Genomic DNA, 15,859 nt, shown 5'->3' on the forward strand with positions numbered 1-15,859 from the left:
AAAAAAAAGTTATTTTCTCCTTGTATTATCTTCATTTTCTTCATCCAAAAAGTTTTCTTCCTGAGAAGAAACTTGCTTTTGACTTTTTTTTTCTTTTTTTCAGATTCAAGGCTGTCCTCAAATGTCTAATGACTTTTGGCTACTGGTTCCTGAAATAATATTTTGTATGTACATCTATAAAATAAGTCAAGAAGCTAGAAAGTGTCATCTCCTCCCATGCTTTTCCTGATCTTCCTAGTGATTCCCTCCACTATAGCACTTTGTACATTAGATTAGAATTATATCCTGTGTCTGACTCACTAATAAACTACAAGCTTCTCTGGGAGAGAGAATGTGCCTTATTTTTCAACTTCTGGTATAATGCCTGGCACACAGTTAGAACTCAATAACTGCTAGATGATCTGAATTAGTAAGGACTAGAGTTGCTCATTTTTCTAAAGTGCAGAATCATTACAGTCTAAACAACATTCCAAACTATCCAGAAATCATCCTGACAACACAAGGAAGAAGTAGACATCATTTATAAAATTTAGACAGTACTTTAATTTTTTTTTCATGTTTATTTATTTTTGAGAGAGAGAGAGAGGGAGCACACATGAGTGAACACGAGCGGGGGAGGGGCAGAGAGAGTGGGAGACACAGAATCCGGAGCAGGCTCCAGGGTCTGAGCTGTTAGCACAGAGCCTGACGCAGGGCTTGAACCCACAAACTGCAAGATCATGATCTGAGCTGAAGTCGGCTGACTCAGTTAACTGACTGAGCCACCTAGGTCCCTCTAGACAGTACTTTACAGTTTATAAAGATGCTGTCTGATATCTCATTTAACATTATTGATACCTAAAAAGCAGTTCCATTACCCCCATTTAATTATTGTTAACCTCTTTTTTTTAGTGTTTATTCACTTTTGAGATACAGAAAGACAGAGCACAAGTGGGGAAGGGCCAGAAAGAGAGGGAGACACAGAATCCGAAGCAGGCTCCAGGCACCAAGCTGTCAGCACAGAGCCCAATGTGGGGTTTGAACTCACAAACTGTGAGATCATGACCTGAGCTGAAATCAGATGCTTAACCGACTAAGCTACCCAGGCGCCCCAACCTCATTTTTTAATCTCATTTTTTTTAATGTTTATTTTATTTTTGAGAAAGAGAGCACAAGCAAGGGAGGGGCAGAGACAGAGGGGGAGAGAGGATCCGAAGCAGGCTCTGTGCTAACAGCAGAGGAGCCCGATGCGGGGCTTGAACTCATGAACCATGAGATCATGACCTGAGCCAAAATAGGAGGCTCAACTGACTGAGCCACCCAGGTGTCCCAACCTCATTTTCAAAAAGATCAGGCTCAGAGTTAATATAATGAAAATGCTTGACCACGTACCTGAAAACTAACCATATCCCAAAATCCATCCAGATCTGTACAGGTCGTCTCCTTCTCACCTCGTTTGTATTCACAATTGTCCACCAGCCCTTCAAACTGCTTGAACCTTTCCTTCATAAGGAGTCTTGTTTGCCCAACTGCTGTGCGAATAAGATCTTTAGCTAGAGGAAAGATGAGGTTTTTAAAAGTTAAAAGACAAAAAAAAAAAAAAACTAGACCTATATTGTCAGCCTACCAATTGATAAGGCCTCACCATAAATTTCAAAATTTTTAACTTAGTGCAAAACAAAAAATAGAACTGCAAAACTGTCCTAAAAATACTGAGCATTAACTGCCTGCTTTAATTCCTGCTAAAAATCAGCAATATTCATTCTCATACACACCGCTGCACAATAAATGGCATTTTACCTCTATTTGTATTTAATAAGAATTCAGCCTCAAACAACTCATCACACAACAGTATCCACGAAGGGCTTCACATTGACAGAACACAAATGACTTTTTTCTAAACAGCTTCCCCAAATAAGTCAAATTAAGGAATTTTTCTGAAAATCTGTGCCATATTGATTTAGGTAGTGATTTCCATATTGATTATTGATTTGGGATTATTTTCATTCAGAAAATATTTTTGTTTAATTAAACAATACCAGTTACAGAGGTCACTCATAGTTACATAAAAAATATCTAATAAGCAAATGTCTAATTTTCAGGAATAATCAATATTCCAATTCCTTGTATCTCTTAAGTCATGTACCAATTTAGCACAGAGATATTAGCAAATGTATGTTGAGATATAAAAAATTCCTGTTTTGAATAACAATGTAACTATGAAGTTGGACACTAGATCTTTATGTTTCAGATAAATGTATAACTATATTTAAAAACACAAAACTAAAACATAAAAAAAATATAAACGTTCCCTCACCATCATCTGGAATGTCCAATTCAAGCTTCCTGTCCCACTCCAAGCAGTGCGAAGTTAATTTCTCAGTTTCTGACTGAAGAATATTTCTAAAATTATGATATACATTTGTTTTACAAATGTTTCTCATACTAATATCTAAGTATTTGCATTATGACACACATAACATTAGAAAGGTGTAAAAGATAGGCACGATGTTAATTTTTCAGCATTGATGCTGATTTTATGAATTGTGATATATTAAATCCATAAATACAAGTTGATACCCTATGTTCATCTTTCTATACCTAGAACTTATGCAAATGGGTTAGTGCCAAGAGCCCACTTTTCACCCTACACTATTATTTCCAACTTCTTCTGTTCTTATTTTTCAGAGACTTCACAGAAATAATCAGATGTTCTTTATCTCTGTTATTAGTTCTCTGTTATTGCCCATGGAATGAAGACCAACTCAACTCTCAAGAGCAAGCTGAAGCCAAACACTGTAAGTATGGAATTACAGTTATAAGGCCCTACAGGTTCTCTGTAATTAGTAGGCTTTGCTTGCCTCTCCAAAGGCAGTGGTTCTCAACAGGGGTCAATTTTGTATCCACCCCCCCCCCCCACCCCGCCCTCCCTGGACATATTTGACACTGTCTAGAGGCATTTTTGTCATGAACTGGAGGGGCACTACTGGCCAAGGATGTTACCAAACAATCTGGAATGCAGAAGATGGTCCCCATGAGAATTATCTAGTCTAAAATGTCAATAGTGCCAAGGTTAAGAAACTGGCCTAAGGTGATCGTAATCTGTTTCTTTATAAAAAGCATCCTAGCAGGAGAAACTGAGGATAGTTTTTGTTTCCTAGAAGAAAAACTTAGCTGTTTATATCTAATAGCATGACAGAGAATGACTTAATTTATGAGAAAGGAGACCTGGCTTAGATCTGATGTTATTAAGTTGGGTAAATTGCTCATTGTCTCAATGTCTCACAGTTGAAAACACAACGGATTAGCTAAATCTCTAAAATTCATTACAGTTCTAAAATCTCAAGCTCTAAAAATAATTGAAGTGGCTTTCAAACACATAAAAAGAAACTTGTTAATAGTAGAATAAACATTAAAACTGCAGCAAGATAGTATCTTACCTACTTATCTATTTGATTGGCAAAGCTCAAAAAATTGTTAATCTTATGTTGAAAAAGGTATGAGAATGTCCTTGCTACATTTACTCAAGAAAAACAGCATCGGGGTGCCTGGGTGGCTCAGTCGGTTGGGCGTCCGACTTCAGCTCAGGTCATGATCTTGCACTTCATGGGTTCAAGCCCTGCATCAGGCTCTGTGCTGACAGCTCAGAGCCTGGAGCCTGCTTCGGATTCTGTGTCTCCCTCTCTCTCTGCCCCTCCACTGCTCATGCTCTGTCTCAAAAATAAATAAAACATTAAAAAAAAAGAAAAACAGCATGTACATAAGCATGTTGTGCTCATGCCTGCGTGTGGATAATTTGGAAAATCTGAATACTGACTGGATATTTTATGACATTAATTATCATTATTACATTAAGCACAATAAATATTGCGGTTAATGTTAACATGAGTTTTCAACTTTGAAAAATACCTACAGAAATATTAATGGGTGAAGTGATATGATTATTTGGGATTTTCTTAAAACATCTTGAGTCAGAAGTATATGTAAATATGAAACAAGATTGACCCTGAGTGATGAGTACAAGGGAGTTCAGTGTACTGTTCCCTGTACTTTCATATGTTTTAAATTTTCCACAATAAGAAGTTTAAAAAAAAAAAAAAAGAAGAGCATGTAATTATTTCCTGTGTGATGTGGAATGTTGGGGCCTTTCTCCAAATGCAGTCCACTGATTTGTTTCCAAGGCCTGTTAAGTGACATGGTTGAGTTTCCCCAAAAGGATGTTAATTTTCACTCTTCACAGATGGAAAAACATAATCCTACTTCATGACTTAGTAGGCCAAAGAGCTTCCTACCATCTCCCACTAACCTTCCTTTGTAAAATAAAGGTTAACTCAGTTTCTTTGTCGAGGGTGTAAACAGTATGAGAAAATAGGAATTCCCATAACTTGCTGAAAGGAATGTAAATTGAGGTTGTTATATATTTTCACATGAGAGAATTGGAATGCATACAAGGTTGTTCCTTGCAGCCTTGATTGTATTAGTAATGGACTGACTTCAGTGTAAATAATGAGCAACAGCAATTTACTATTAAGTAAATAGTGGTACATCACATACTGGATACTATATGGTCATTAAACACACACACACACACACACACACAAACACATACACAAACACACACAAACAACACGAGTGAGCTCTTTAAGTATTAAAATGGAATGTCTCCCACAATGAACATTAAATGAAAGCAGAATAGTAAACTACTGTGTATATTAAAAGTGGGAAAAAATATATATGCTTGTCTACGTATATGTTATCTATCTCTCTGAAAGTTTTCATAAAACATGAGTAACACTGGCCTCCATGGAAGATTAACCATGGGGTTAGGAGACAGTTGAGAAAGGGCTTCTCACTTGTACCTTTTTCTACCTTTTGAACTAGGAACCACATGAATTAAAGTACCAGCTACTGAAAACATAATTAAAAAAAAAATTTTTTTTTGTTTATTTACTTTTGAGAGAAAGACAGAGTGTGAGTGGGGGAAAGACAGAGAGAGAAGGAGAGACAGAATCTGAATCAGGCTCCAGGCTCTGAGCTGTGCCCACAGAGCCAAATGTGGGACTTGAACTCACAGACCATGAGATCTTGACCTGAGCTGAAGTCGGATGCTTAACTGACTGAGCCACCCAGGACGCCCCATAATTAAAATTTAAAAGATAAATAAAAATCACTAAGAGTTTAATTCATCTATTATATAAAGGCTAAAATAGTTTAATTTGGGTTTTAAATATCTAGACATTAATGCAAACATTTTACACTAGGAACAAAATGGACAAACCTGAAATATGGCACATCATGTTGTGGCTGAGATACCTGATCTTCATTTATTTCAAGTGACGGGACTTCTTTTGTTGGGAGGCCATTTGAATTTTTAGTAGTTTCATCTTTATTTAAGACATGTTCTACAAAGAAAACACCACAGGTAAATTTCAAAGCAGCAGTTTTTCTAAAATGCCATCCCCTACAAAAGACAAAATTTTAGAATCCTTCAATTTTTTCTTTGTTGAACTTTAACATTTTATTTCTGCTTCAATGATTTCATTTATCACATCTCCTCTAAAGTGTCTTGACATTTTCATCTCTTCAAATTTGCATTTCCCCCCTTCTCTCAGTCTGCATTCCTCATTCCAATTCTCTGTCTGGATGTCTTTCCCCAGGTTTCCCATCTCTTCTGAGTCTGTGTGGCTCTAAACAAATCTCTGATAAATCATAGTCCGGAGGGTAAGTAAAAATTTAATTAAAATACCATACCTTTATTCCAAACTGTGAGAGAACCCAAAGGACACTGCAGTTTATTTGAATCTTGATGTACTATCTTCGTAGAGGAAGTTTTACACTTTTGGGCCAGAATTTCTTTTGTTGGTTCTTGAGTCTTAGCACTAAAAGCAATAGCAAAAATACACTTTATGAAGCATGAATCCTATATATCTAATTGAAGTATTTCAAAATTACATTGCTTTTTAAAAACCTGGGATAAAATAAAAATATTTATTTTTATTTTCTTTTAAATATTTATTTTTGAGAGAGCACAGCATGAGCGGGGCAGAGAGAGGGTGACAGAGGATACAAAACAGAGTCTGCAGTGATAGCAGCAAGCCCCATGTGGGCTCGAACTCACTGACCACAAACTCATGACCTGAGTTGAAATCAGACGCTCAACCTACTGAGCCACCCAAGTGCCCTGAAATATGTTTATTTTTAAAACAATAGGTCCATTCTGGAGCAGAAAAATTTAAACACCTATGTAGTGGGAATGTTCATATTCACTAATTATAATGAGATCTAAATACTTTGAAGATCTCTTAATGGAATAAACACTTAGCAGTCTTGCTGCTGCCGGGCAGTTTCTAGTAAATCTGCCAACAGCCAGTCTGCAAAACAATCCTGTCTTTTCTTTTAAAGAGTCCAACTGATCCCTCTCCCTGCTCCACTTTGCAAGTTAATCAGTTTTTCTAAAGTGTACTCAGCAAAAGAACACAAACCAAAGCCCATGTCTGAGCTACAGTATTATAGCAACTTTTTTTTTTTAAATGTTTATTTTTGACAGAGAGAGAGAGAGAGAGAGCATGAGCATGGGAGGGGCAGAGAGAAAGGGAGACACAGAATCTGAAGCAGGCTCCAGGCTCTGAGCTGTCAGCACAGCCTGATGCAGGGCTTGAACTCACAAACCACAAGATCATGACCCGAGCCGAAGTCAGACACTTAACTGACTGAGCCACTCAGGTACCCCGGCAACTTCTTCTAAAAATTTATTTCCAAGTGTTATAACAAAGTCACTTATTAAAAGCAATGAAACATAAATTGTACTAGGAAGATAAGGTTAATAACAATGCACAGGAAATATCAAAACTGTCAAATAGATTATTGTAGCCTTCTGAAGAATTTTTTAGCCAAATTTTAATGAGTTATAATTAAATTAACTAAATAATAACTTTTAAAAAGCACAAGCCAAATCTAAGAAAGGCATTTGTTACCATCTTAGCAAGGAATTCATTATTAACATTACATTCTTACATTTCTGTTTCTAAAGGGGTCCAGGTATAACTGGGTGTCAAGAAAGCATTGGCACTTCTGGGAGTCATAGGTGTTACTTGATAGGTCCTCAGACCATCCAATGGCTGAAACATAAAATCTTGAGGTGCGAAGGAATTCTTTCCTTTCATTTTTGCAGTATTTGTCTTAGGTAAGTTTTCCAGTTTTGATAAGACTCCATCTGGATCCATTCCATTTGTTGTACTGGTTTGTGAATCCAAAGTATTTTCTTTACTATCAAGTTTAAAAGAAATGACCTAGTTGTAAGTAAACAGAATAGAGTGAGAATTGCTCTTCTGGGATATATTTGACCAATTTTTACAGGCTGAAAATGTGACAGTTGAGATCTATGTCCCACATACATAATTTAAGAGACGACAAAAACAAATACAATGAAATGTATATAAGGAATCAGAAGACCAGCTATACTAAACCAATGCTAAGATCCAGAAAGAGGGAGAACCAATCCTCATTATAGGAATAAATAATAGGTTTTAGGTATTACAACAAATTAAAATATATGAAAACTAAAATGGAAAAATTACTCACCTAACAAATACAGATCTCTTTTTACTTTGATTATGATGATAATTACAATAGTTTGAGAATCAGAAATCCAACGTTTATTAAATGACTACTACTGTCAAGTACCAAATCATTTCTGTAAATAACCTTGATTATAAATAACCTTGTCATATGAGCAAAATTATTTTTTAAGATTACACAATAAGATGAACCATATAAAATGTGAAGTATATCTTATTTTTCAAGTCAATGTAATTACTTGTTTTTTAATAGAGATGTAATTGACATGTAACATTGTATTAGTTTCAAGTGTATAACATGATTCAATATTTGTATATATTGTGAAAATGATCACCACAGTAAGTCTAGTTAACATGTATCACTATAGTTACAGAATTTTTTGGTGATGAGAACTTTTAAGATCTACTCTAAGCAACTTTCAAATATGCAATACAATATTATTAACTATAGTCATCATGTGATATATCCCCAGGACTTATTTCAACCTGGACAAGAATTTAAGGGTGATACTATCTCTGAGGCCAACATGGAAGTGAAAGTAAAAACCTAGTGATAATCCTTAAAGAGGAAATCAATCTTAAGGGAAGAACATGAGGTCCAGCTGCTTACTCGTGAAGATTCACCCTATACTGTCTTCCTGGAGGATCCAGATTTGATTTTTTAGTAAAATCTAGCCAGGTTTTTTACAGCTTGGCAAAACTTTTATTTTTAAGGTTAAGGAATTATAATGTGGCTTATAAACCAAGGAACTGGGCCCTCAAATTGGTGAATCTTTTTTGAAGACTCTACTAGACTCTATGCTAGATGCTATCAGAAATGTTAGGTTATTTAATTCTTAAAACTACTCCAAGTAAGTATTGCATGTTAGAGATGGGAAAACAAATTCATAACTTGTCCAAAGTTATCTAGCTAATTGGAAGCAGAGACAATATTCAAACTCACACCTAAATGAATCCAAAGTCAATACATTTCACCCTACTACATCTTATCGCTTAGTCAAATCTCATGTGAAGGTTTCTGTCAACTAATGTTATTGTATTTCTCTATCTCCTGTTAACCAAATTATCCTTTCTCTAGCTTATAAAGCTCTGAGGATATAATACCTGAAAGACAACAATATATCCTCTTCATGCTTCTTTATGGTTCAAGATGTTTTAACACACATGTAGGTTAATTCTCTTGAAGCAGCTCTGTATGCTTAATTTCAGCTTTATGCAAGTGGCAATGAGATTTTCAAAGTATCTAGGAATAAACAGATGTTTATACTCTACCTTTTCAGGTTTTGTTTCTATATTTTTGGCAGGTCTTCCTTGATTTGGTGCCTTTCTCTCTATTTCATGATCTAAAATAAAAGTGAAATAAAACAACCATTTTGATTAGATAGAAAATGCTACTTTAAAAGCACTAGGTAATTTGGAAAAGGAAAAAAGGCAGCAATAGGAATATATATCTTAAAGGATTTTTTGATTAAGTCATATTATAAAATGAGATAAAAACAGATGAAATTTCCTGCCAAGTAAAGGCCATCTGTTTTCAAAACCAAGTGTTAAGGTATTTTACTTTACCTTTTGGCTCTGAATATCAAGTACATATTTATTATAGAAAATTAGGAAAATAAAGAAAAGCACAAACACAACAAAATTAAAAATAATCTACGAATACATTACTCAATAACAATCATTAGTGTCACTTTAGTGTATGTTTTTCCAGTTTTACCCTACATTCACATATTCACATACATATTTTAGGATTGTGATCATAGTGTTCAGAATCTGACCTGTTTTTCTTTGCCCACTCAATATATCACGTTCTTTCACAACACTGTCCTTAAATATTTACATTGTATTCCACCAAATGGATGGGCTGTAATTTATTTGGGCCATTAAATGTTCACTTTGAAGCACTGCTTACACCAATTCAGGTACTTCCACCTTTGAGTACCCACAGAATGCTACCTGGATGCTGAGGCATCGAACCTACCTTTAGGAACTGGAATCTCCTATTTCCTCCTCTCCTGCTCAGAGAAGTACATGATGATTTTTAAAATTGAACACAAAAAACCTCAAAGACCAAAACACTCTAGGTCATTCTTACCATTAGCTCTTGTGACTGGCTTTCTTGTTGTAGTAGATGAGACTGTTCTGGCATTCTGCTTTGCTGCTTGAGTGGCTGATCGAGTCATTCTCACCGATGTGGTCGTTACAGGCTGTACGGCTGTGGGAAAAAATAATCAAATCAAATGCTTTTTGTAATCATTAAATTACTGTTGTGGCAACATCAGAGCTTATAGTAACTGCTAAATTCCTACCTTTTCTCTCTTTGTCCAACACTTTTCTTTCAGAAGTTTGTCTTTGACCAGGTCGAATTGCTCGAACATCACTCCCATTATCAATCTATTAAAGAGATTAAGGTGCTATGTGATTTAATTGCATAATGAATCAAATCACCACATTTTTCCCCGAGGGGTTTTCAAGTTATTTTATTAATCCAACCGTAGAGACACCCCCCCATCTCTGCCACCCTCACTTTCTTCTGAAATGTTGTGGAGTGAGAAGAGAAGGATTGAGCAGACCCACTCCCTGAGGAGCCACTTCCAAAAGGTGGAAATAGGGGTGGGGGGAAGACATCACAAAAATAGCAACAGATAAAAGAGGGGCAACAGAAGCACAAGCACAACAGAAAGCCAAGGCAGTGGCGGATGGGGGGAGGAATATGGGATGCTTCAGGAACGTGTGTGTCATCCTTGCACAGGGGCCATGCTAATCTTCTCTGTATCGTTCCAATTTTAGTGTATGTGCGGCTGAAGCAAGCACTCAGTTGCCACATTTTTTATCTATCAATTGACCCCCTCAGCTGAAATCTTACTATTATAAAATGACCTGGCCAAAAAAAAAAAAAAATCACTTCTCCAAATAAAATGAGATGAAGAAAAAAGTTTTCCATGATATAGACTTCTTTATAGGCCTTTTTAGAATCCTAGACTTTAGAAAATGCTAATAACCTAAGCTATGAAAAATAGCTGACTATAATCTTCTGAGAATCCTTAAATAGGCTAGGCATGTTTTCACTTCAAGACCTTGAATTATGTCTAGAAAATTCTTCTCCTGGATAGAAAGCTCTTTCCCATAGTTCACTCTTCCATTCCTTATAAGACTTCAGTCAAAATGCCACCATGTCAGCGAGGCCCTGCTTGACTGCCCCAATCAAAATTCTGCCTGACACCCACTCCAGTACTCCCCTTCTCCCTTCACTTTTTATCCCCTCCATAATACTGATGACCATCTGACATACTATATACCTATTTTTTTACTGCCTAGTTCACATGTAAGCTCAATGAAAACAAGAAATTTTATTTTGTTCACTACTATGCCCTAGAGACTAGAGAAACATGGTAGTGACTCAAACATTCCTGAATACATGAAATTCAGCTTCCTCACCTGATGAAGAGGCATATTATTTCCCTCCTTGCCCACTTCACTTTATTTTAGCAATCTTCCTAGTAACTTTATCCATAATCATGTTTTGAAGGCCCATAAGTTTATCATACCCACCCTATATGCTTTATATCCCTATCTACATTTGGTGATGATGTGGAATGCATAACAGAAGCCCAGTAAACAAAAGAGTGTGACACAAAGTTTGGCATACATCTAATAAGGGATGTTGGACACAGATATTTTAAGTATTTCCTTAGTAACCAGCCAAGATGGCTTTATGTCACCAAAGCACTAATATTGATTTTTGTACTATTAACTCTAGCAAATCAATCACTACACTTAAAGGTGATAATAGACAGGAGTGCCTGGGTGGCTTGGTAGGCTGAGTGTCCGACTTTGGTTCAAGATCCTGATCTCACAGTTCGTAATTTCGAGCCCCATGTAGGGCTCTGTGCTGACAGCTCAGAGCCCAGAGCCTGCTTTGGATTCTGTGTTTCCTCTCTCTGCCCCTCCCCTGCTTGCACTTTGTCTCTCTCTCTCTCAAATAAATAATAAAACATTAAAAAAAAAACTAAAAAAAAAAAAAAGAAAAAGAAAAAAGTGATATTAGATAAAAAAATGGATTTACTTACTCTGAGAAAAAAGTACAATTTGTCATATTAGTAACAATTATCTACTAACAATCAACTATACCTTAGTCTGCTCCATTTGGTCTTTGGCCTTTGACCTTGTAATCCGTACAGAAGATGGAACAGCCTTAAAACAGTCAAAGAAAATAAAGTTAAAAAGTGAACCGGCAAAATTTAATTTCATGTCTCTTTATAAAACAAAGTTTCCATTTTAAGGTTAAATTTTAACTTTAATCATTTATGGCAAAAAGATACTTGCCAACTTTACTACTTTTTCTGGTTCTGGCTTGATTTAAATTACATTTAAGTTAATCACTTCAAAACTTATATTTCTCAGTGAGCTGAAAGAAGAAATTTCAAGCCATATTTTCCAGGTATTTGAATCCTCATTAATATGATTAGTTGGACATATTTAGAAGGGGTAAATGAACAGACTTAAGTATTAGGATTTTTTGTTTGCTGTTTTATGAAAAGATACCACAGAGCTTACTCTAATAGCTTTAACAGTTTGTCTTCAAGTCTCATGATTATGCATTTCTCCATTGTCAATAAGAAAAATGAGACCTAATCACAAAATGTGGGAAAAAAAAAAATCTAGCATGAGAAAGACTGACTAAAAAGTGATATTTGTCAACTCTGTAAAATTTCTTAAGAAGCATAATAAGAATTCTTCCCTAGATAAGAAGTCATTTTCTTCTGTAATCTCAGTGAAAATCTAGTGCTAAAGAAATTAGGCTTTTCTCTAGATTGCATGGAGAAGAGAATTCAACAATGGCTATCTAAATAAAAAAAACAATTATTGGCGAGTCTTATTGTTTAGCACCATGATGGGTCTCCTCTTGTTCCCCCTACATACATACATATATATATATATATATATATATATATACACACATACATATATGTATATGTACATATATATAATTTTTTAAGTGTTTATTTTAATTCTAGTAGAGTTAACATACAGTGTTATATTAGTTTCAGGTGTATAATATAGTGATTCAATGATTTGATACAACACCCAGTGTTGATACAACACCCAGTGATCATCACAAGTGACTCCTTAATCCCCATCACCTATTTCACCCATCCCCCTCCCCTTTGATAACCATCAGTTTGTTCTCTATAGTTAAGAGTCTGTATCTTGGTTTAGTCTTTTTTTTCCCCCTATATTTGTTTCCCCTACGTATATTTTTAACATTTTTAATAGTTGTCTATAGCTTAGACCAATGATTGGTATCCTACATATCTCAAAAAGCCAGCTTAAATCTAACCCCTTCCAAGGTCTTCTTTGACATTCCTCCAAACATAAATAATCTCTCCCTCCTCTAATATACAGAATATATTTATATCTTTTCAATTTGAACTCTATTGTATTAACTTCAGTCTCTTCCACCTTATTCTAAGGTCATATACAGATAATAATCATAGATCGGTTAAAAAAAAATCAATGGGATGCACGAAGCCCAGAAAAATAGGCAATGTCTTGGGCCTTTATATTATTTAATTCTTATCTAAATCAGGAATGAGTATACGGTTTGAGATCTTTTATACATATGTTTAAAACAGCAAATCACCAGTGACTATCTAATTTATAAATCCCACTGCTCCTGTTCAAACTTTATTCTTCTTGACTCATTGACCATTTTCTTTAGATCACACCTCCTTGAGCTTCTATCCCCCGTTTCAGTGCTCCAGCTACTCAGACCAGTCCTTCTCAGCCTATCATTGGAAACGGACTTCTGCCCACTTGTTTTTCCTATCTCAAAAACCTATAGCAACATCAAGAGACCTGATTTTCATCTTCTGAGTTACTATTATGTCATTCCTACCTCATGTCAACTAAATGAATAAAGAGAGTAAGGGGAAATGGTTATTTTAGTTCTTTAAGCTCTTACAGATAATTCCAGTTAAAAGGAACTATTCCTCTATATCAAATTATGATAGTAAATTTACCTTTTTTGGCTCTGTACCCTGGTTTGATAACAGAAAACAAGGCATATCGGGTCTATAAAGGCCTACTTTAAATACTCCTCGTTTAGCTTTCTCTCTCTGCTCTTTCAATTTCTGAAGTTGCTTTTCTTCTTTGTATTTCTGGAGCATTTGCTTTCGTTGATCACCTAGAGCAGTTTTTGTTGACCCTAGACAGAAGAAACCCACAGTATATAAAACATTTCAGATAAAAAGTTAGGCAAATGTCTGACTTCTAACTTCAACTTTGTTAAGAAATGCTTTTAGTAACTTTTGTTCATTTCTTAGAACTCTAACCACAAGTTATTTCAACCTCTATTCTTTTAAAAATTCCTATTTCTTTTGCTTTTGCTTGTTCAAATATCTATTAACTGCTTGCTACATATTGGGTGTTTATTACTTCACTTTTGAATTAATGAACTCATCTGATAGCCAACCTCCAAGCTAACCCCAAGGATTCTCACCTTCTGATAATGATGTCCATGTGTCCTATTCCTTTCCACACTGAATAGGGCTGACTTGGATAACCAACAAAGTACAGTGAAATGATGGAGTGTGACTCCCAAGACTAGGTCATTAATGACACTGCTGTTTGCCTTGCCTTATCTTGGATCACTTGCTCTGGAGGAAGCCAGCGGCCTTGTGGAATCTTAAAGAGACTCGAGTAGCCCTATGGAGGTGTCTACATGACAAAGTTCTAAGGCCTCCTGCCAAAAGCCAGCATCAACTTGCCAGTCATGTGGGTGAGTTATCTGGGGAGCAGATCCCTCTAGTCTCAGTCAAGCATGTAGATACATCCCCAGATGACATCTTGAGTGCAACCTCCAGAACCACCTGCTTAAGCTGCACCCAAATTCCTGAACCACAAATATTGTGTGAAATAATAAATGTTTATTGTCTTAAGCCACCAAGTGTTGGGTTAACTCAGACCCCAATATTAGGGCTACCCGTCAGTTTCTTTAGTTCAACTTGGGTTTCCACCTACATACTCTGTTTGTTTTAACTGGTTTGGGAAATATAAGGGGCTATGTGCAAGACAGTCTTAGGCAGAGAATTTCTGCCCTTGAGAAGCTCATAGTATATTGGAGAAATAAACAGTTTCAGTCTGGTTTAGCATGATATAAATAAGAGACTGCACACAATAGAGAATTAGTATAAACCTCCCCCCCTGGGGAGATCAGGAAAGGTTCCTGAGAAAAGAGAATACCTGAAAAAGGTTCTGAAGAATGAGCATGTTTGTCCGCTGGGTAAGGGCTAAAAGTAATTCAGAAAGGGGCTCAGTCGGTTGGGTGTCTAACAGTTTTGTGAGTTTGAGCCCCGCATCGGGCTCTGTGCTGACAGCTCAGAGCCTGGAGCCTGCTTTGGATTCTGTGCCTCCCTATTTCTCTGCCCCACCCCTGCTTGTGCTCTTGTCTGTCTCTCAAAAATGAATAAATGTTAGGGGCGCCTGGGTGGCTCAGTCTGTTGAGCATCCGACTATGGCTCAGGTCATGATCTCACGGTCTGTGGGTTCAAGCCCCACGTCGGGCTCTGTGCTGTCAGCATGGAGCCTGGAGCCTGCTTCGGATTCTGTGTCTCCCTCTCTCTCTGTCCCTCCCCAGCTCATGCTCTGTCTCTGTCAAAAATAAATAAACATTAAAAAAAAAATGAATAAATGTTAAAAAAAATTTTTTTTAATAATTCAGGTGGATAACTGCACAGCTAAGCAAATTTACTAAAAAAAAAGAAGTATTTTAAATGGGTATTTAAATGTATTTAAAATGGGTAGGTTTTTTTATGCTATGTAAATTATACCTCAATAAAGTTGTTCAAAATAATAGTAAGAAGAAGAAGCTGCCAGAGGACAGAATATGCAAAAGTACACATGATGAAATGGTTAGTCAACAAAACCTCTGTATTCTCAACTTCTTCTCTAAAAGTTTCTTTCATCTCTTGATCAAATTGAAACCTGGCTCCCCGCTGAAGACAGCTTCCCCAGTTGTCCTTTCACGTGGTTGACTTTTTTCTCTCACCCTGGTGGTATCACTGAGGTGTCCTCATTGTTGCTTCCCAATGATTTCCTCCTCCTCACCAAAAGATCCCACCTTTACATTTCATGTCATCAGATCATACTATCCAGTACCCCAGTTTGTCATCTATAGGCCCTCCAGGCTTCCTCTCATTCATTAAAGGCTATAGCTCCTAGCTCACTGTCACTGTCTCCATCACTATCCCTGTATAAATCTTGATGACGTCTCCAATAGCCTGGCTTCTCAATTCTTAGGC

At 36.3% G+C, this 15,859-nt stretch overlaps 1 protein-coding gene, 1 long non-coding RNA gene and 1 other non-coding gene across 7 annotated transcripts in view; 1 reads left to right on the forward strand and 2 right to left on the reverse strand.

The window, feature by feature from the left end:
* The window catches only part of DLGAP5 (DLG associated protein 5), a 40,099-nt gene that overhangs the window by 19,426 nt on the left and 4,814 nt on the right, over nt 1-15,859 (reverse strand). For 3 of the 4 annotated variants that reach the window (XM_042943306.1, XM_042943305.1, XM_042943307.1), the window contains exons 3-12: nt 13,580-13,764; nt 11,688-11,750; nt 9,866-9,950; nt 9,652-9,771; nt 8,829-8,899; nt 6,994-7,268; nt 5,731-5,858; nt 5,258-5,381; nt 2,297-2,382; nt 1,372-1,532 (exon numbers count right to left, since the gene is read on the reverse strand). In XM_042943306.1, the coding sequence (XP_042799240.1) occupies nt 1,372-1,532; nt 2,297-2,382; nt 5,258-5,381; nt 5,731-5,858; nt 6,994-7,268; nt 8,829-8,899; nt 9,652-9,771; nt 9,866-9,950; nt 11,688-11,750; nt 13,580-13,764 (1,298 nt within the window). Of the gene's footprint in view, nt 1-1,371; nt 1,533-2,296; nt 2,383-5,257; nt 5,382-5,730; nt 5,859-6,993; nt 7,269-8,828; nt 8,900-9,651; nt 9,772-9,865; nt 9,951-11,687; nt 11,751-12,113; nt 12,152-13,579; nt 13,765-15,859 lie in introns of those variants that run through there. The other variant, XM_042943308.1, reaches the window with a different exon arrangement.
* Nucleotides 103-14,532, forward strand: LOC122222740. Of its 2 annotated transcripts, none has more exons than XR_006203833.1 (5): nt 103-164; nt 2,712-2,777; nt 5,241-5,401; nt 5,637-5,700; nt 14,107-14,532. It is a non-coding gene; the product is annotated as an uncharacterized LOC122222740 (long non-coding RNA). The 2 variants fall into 2 exon arrangements; XR_006203834.1 differs by lacking the exon at nt 14,107-14,532 and adding an exon at nt 8,030-8,314.
* On the reverse strand, nt 10,264-10,370 carry LOC122223279. Its single transcript, XR_006204164.1, has one exon. It is a non-coding gene; the product is annotated as a U6 spliceosomal RNA (small nuclear RNA).

Source organism: Panthera leo, chromosome B3 (assembly GCF_018350215.1).
Source record: "Panthera leo isolate Ple1 chromosome B3, P.leo_Ple1_pat1.1, whole genome shotgun sequence".
NCBI classification, from domain to species: Eukaryota; Metazoa; Chordata; class Mammalia; order Carnivora; family Felidae; genus Panthera; species Panthera leo.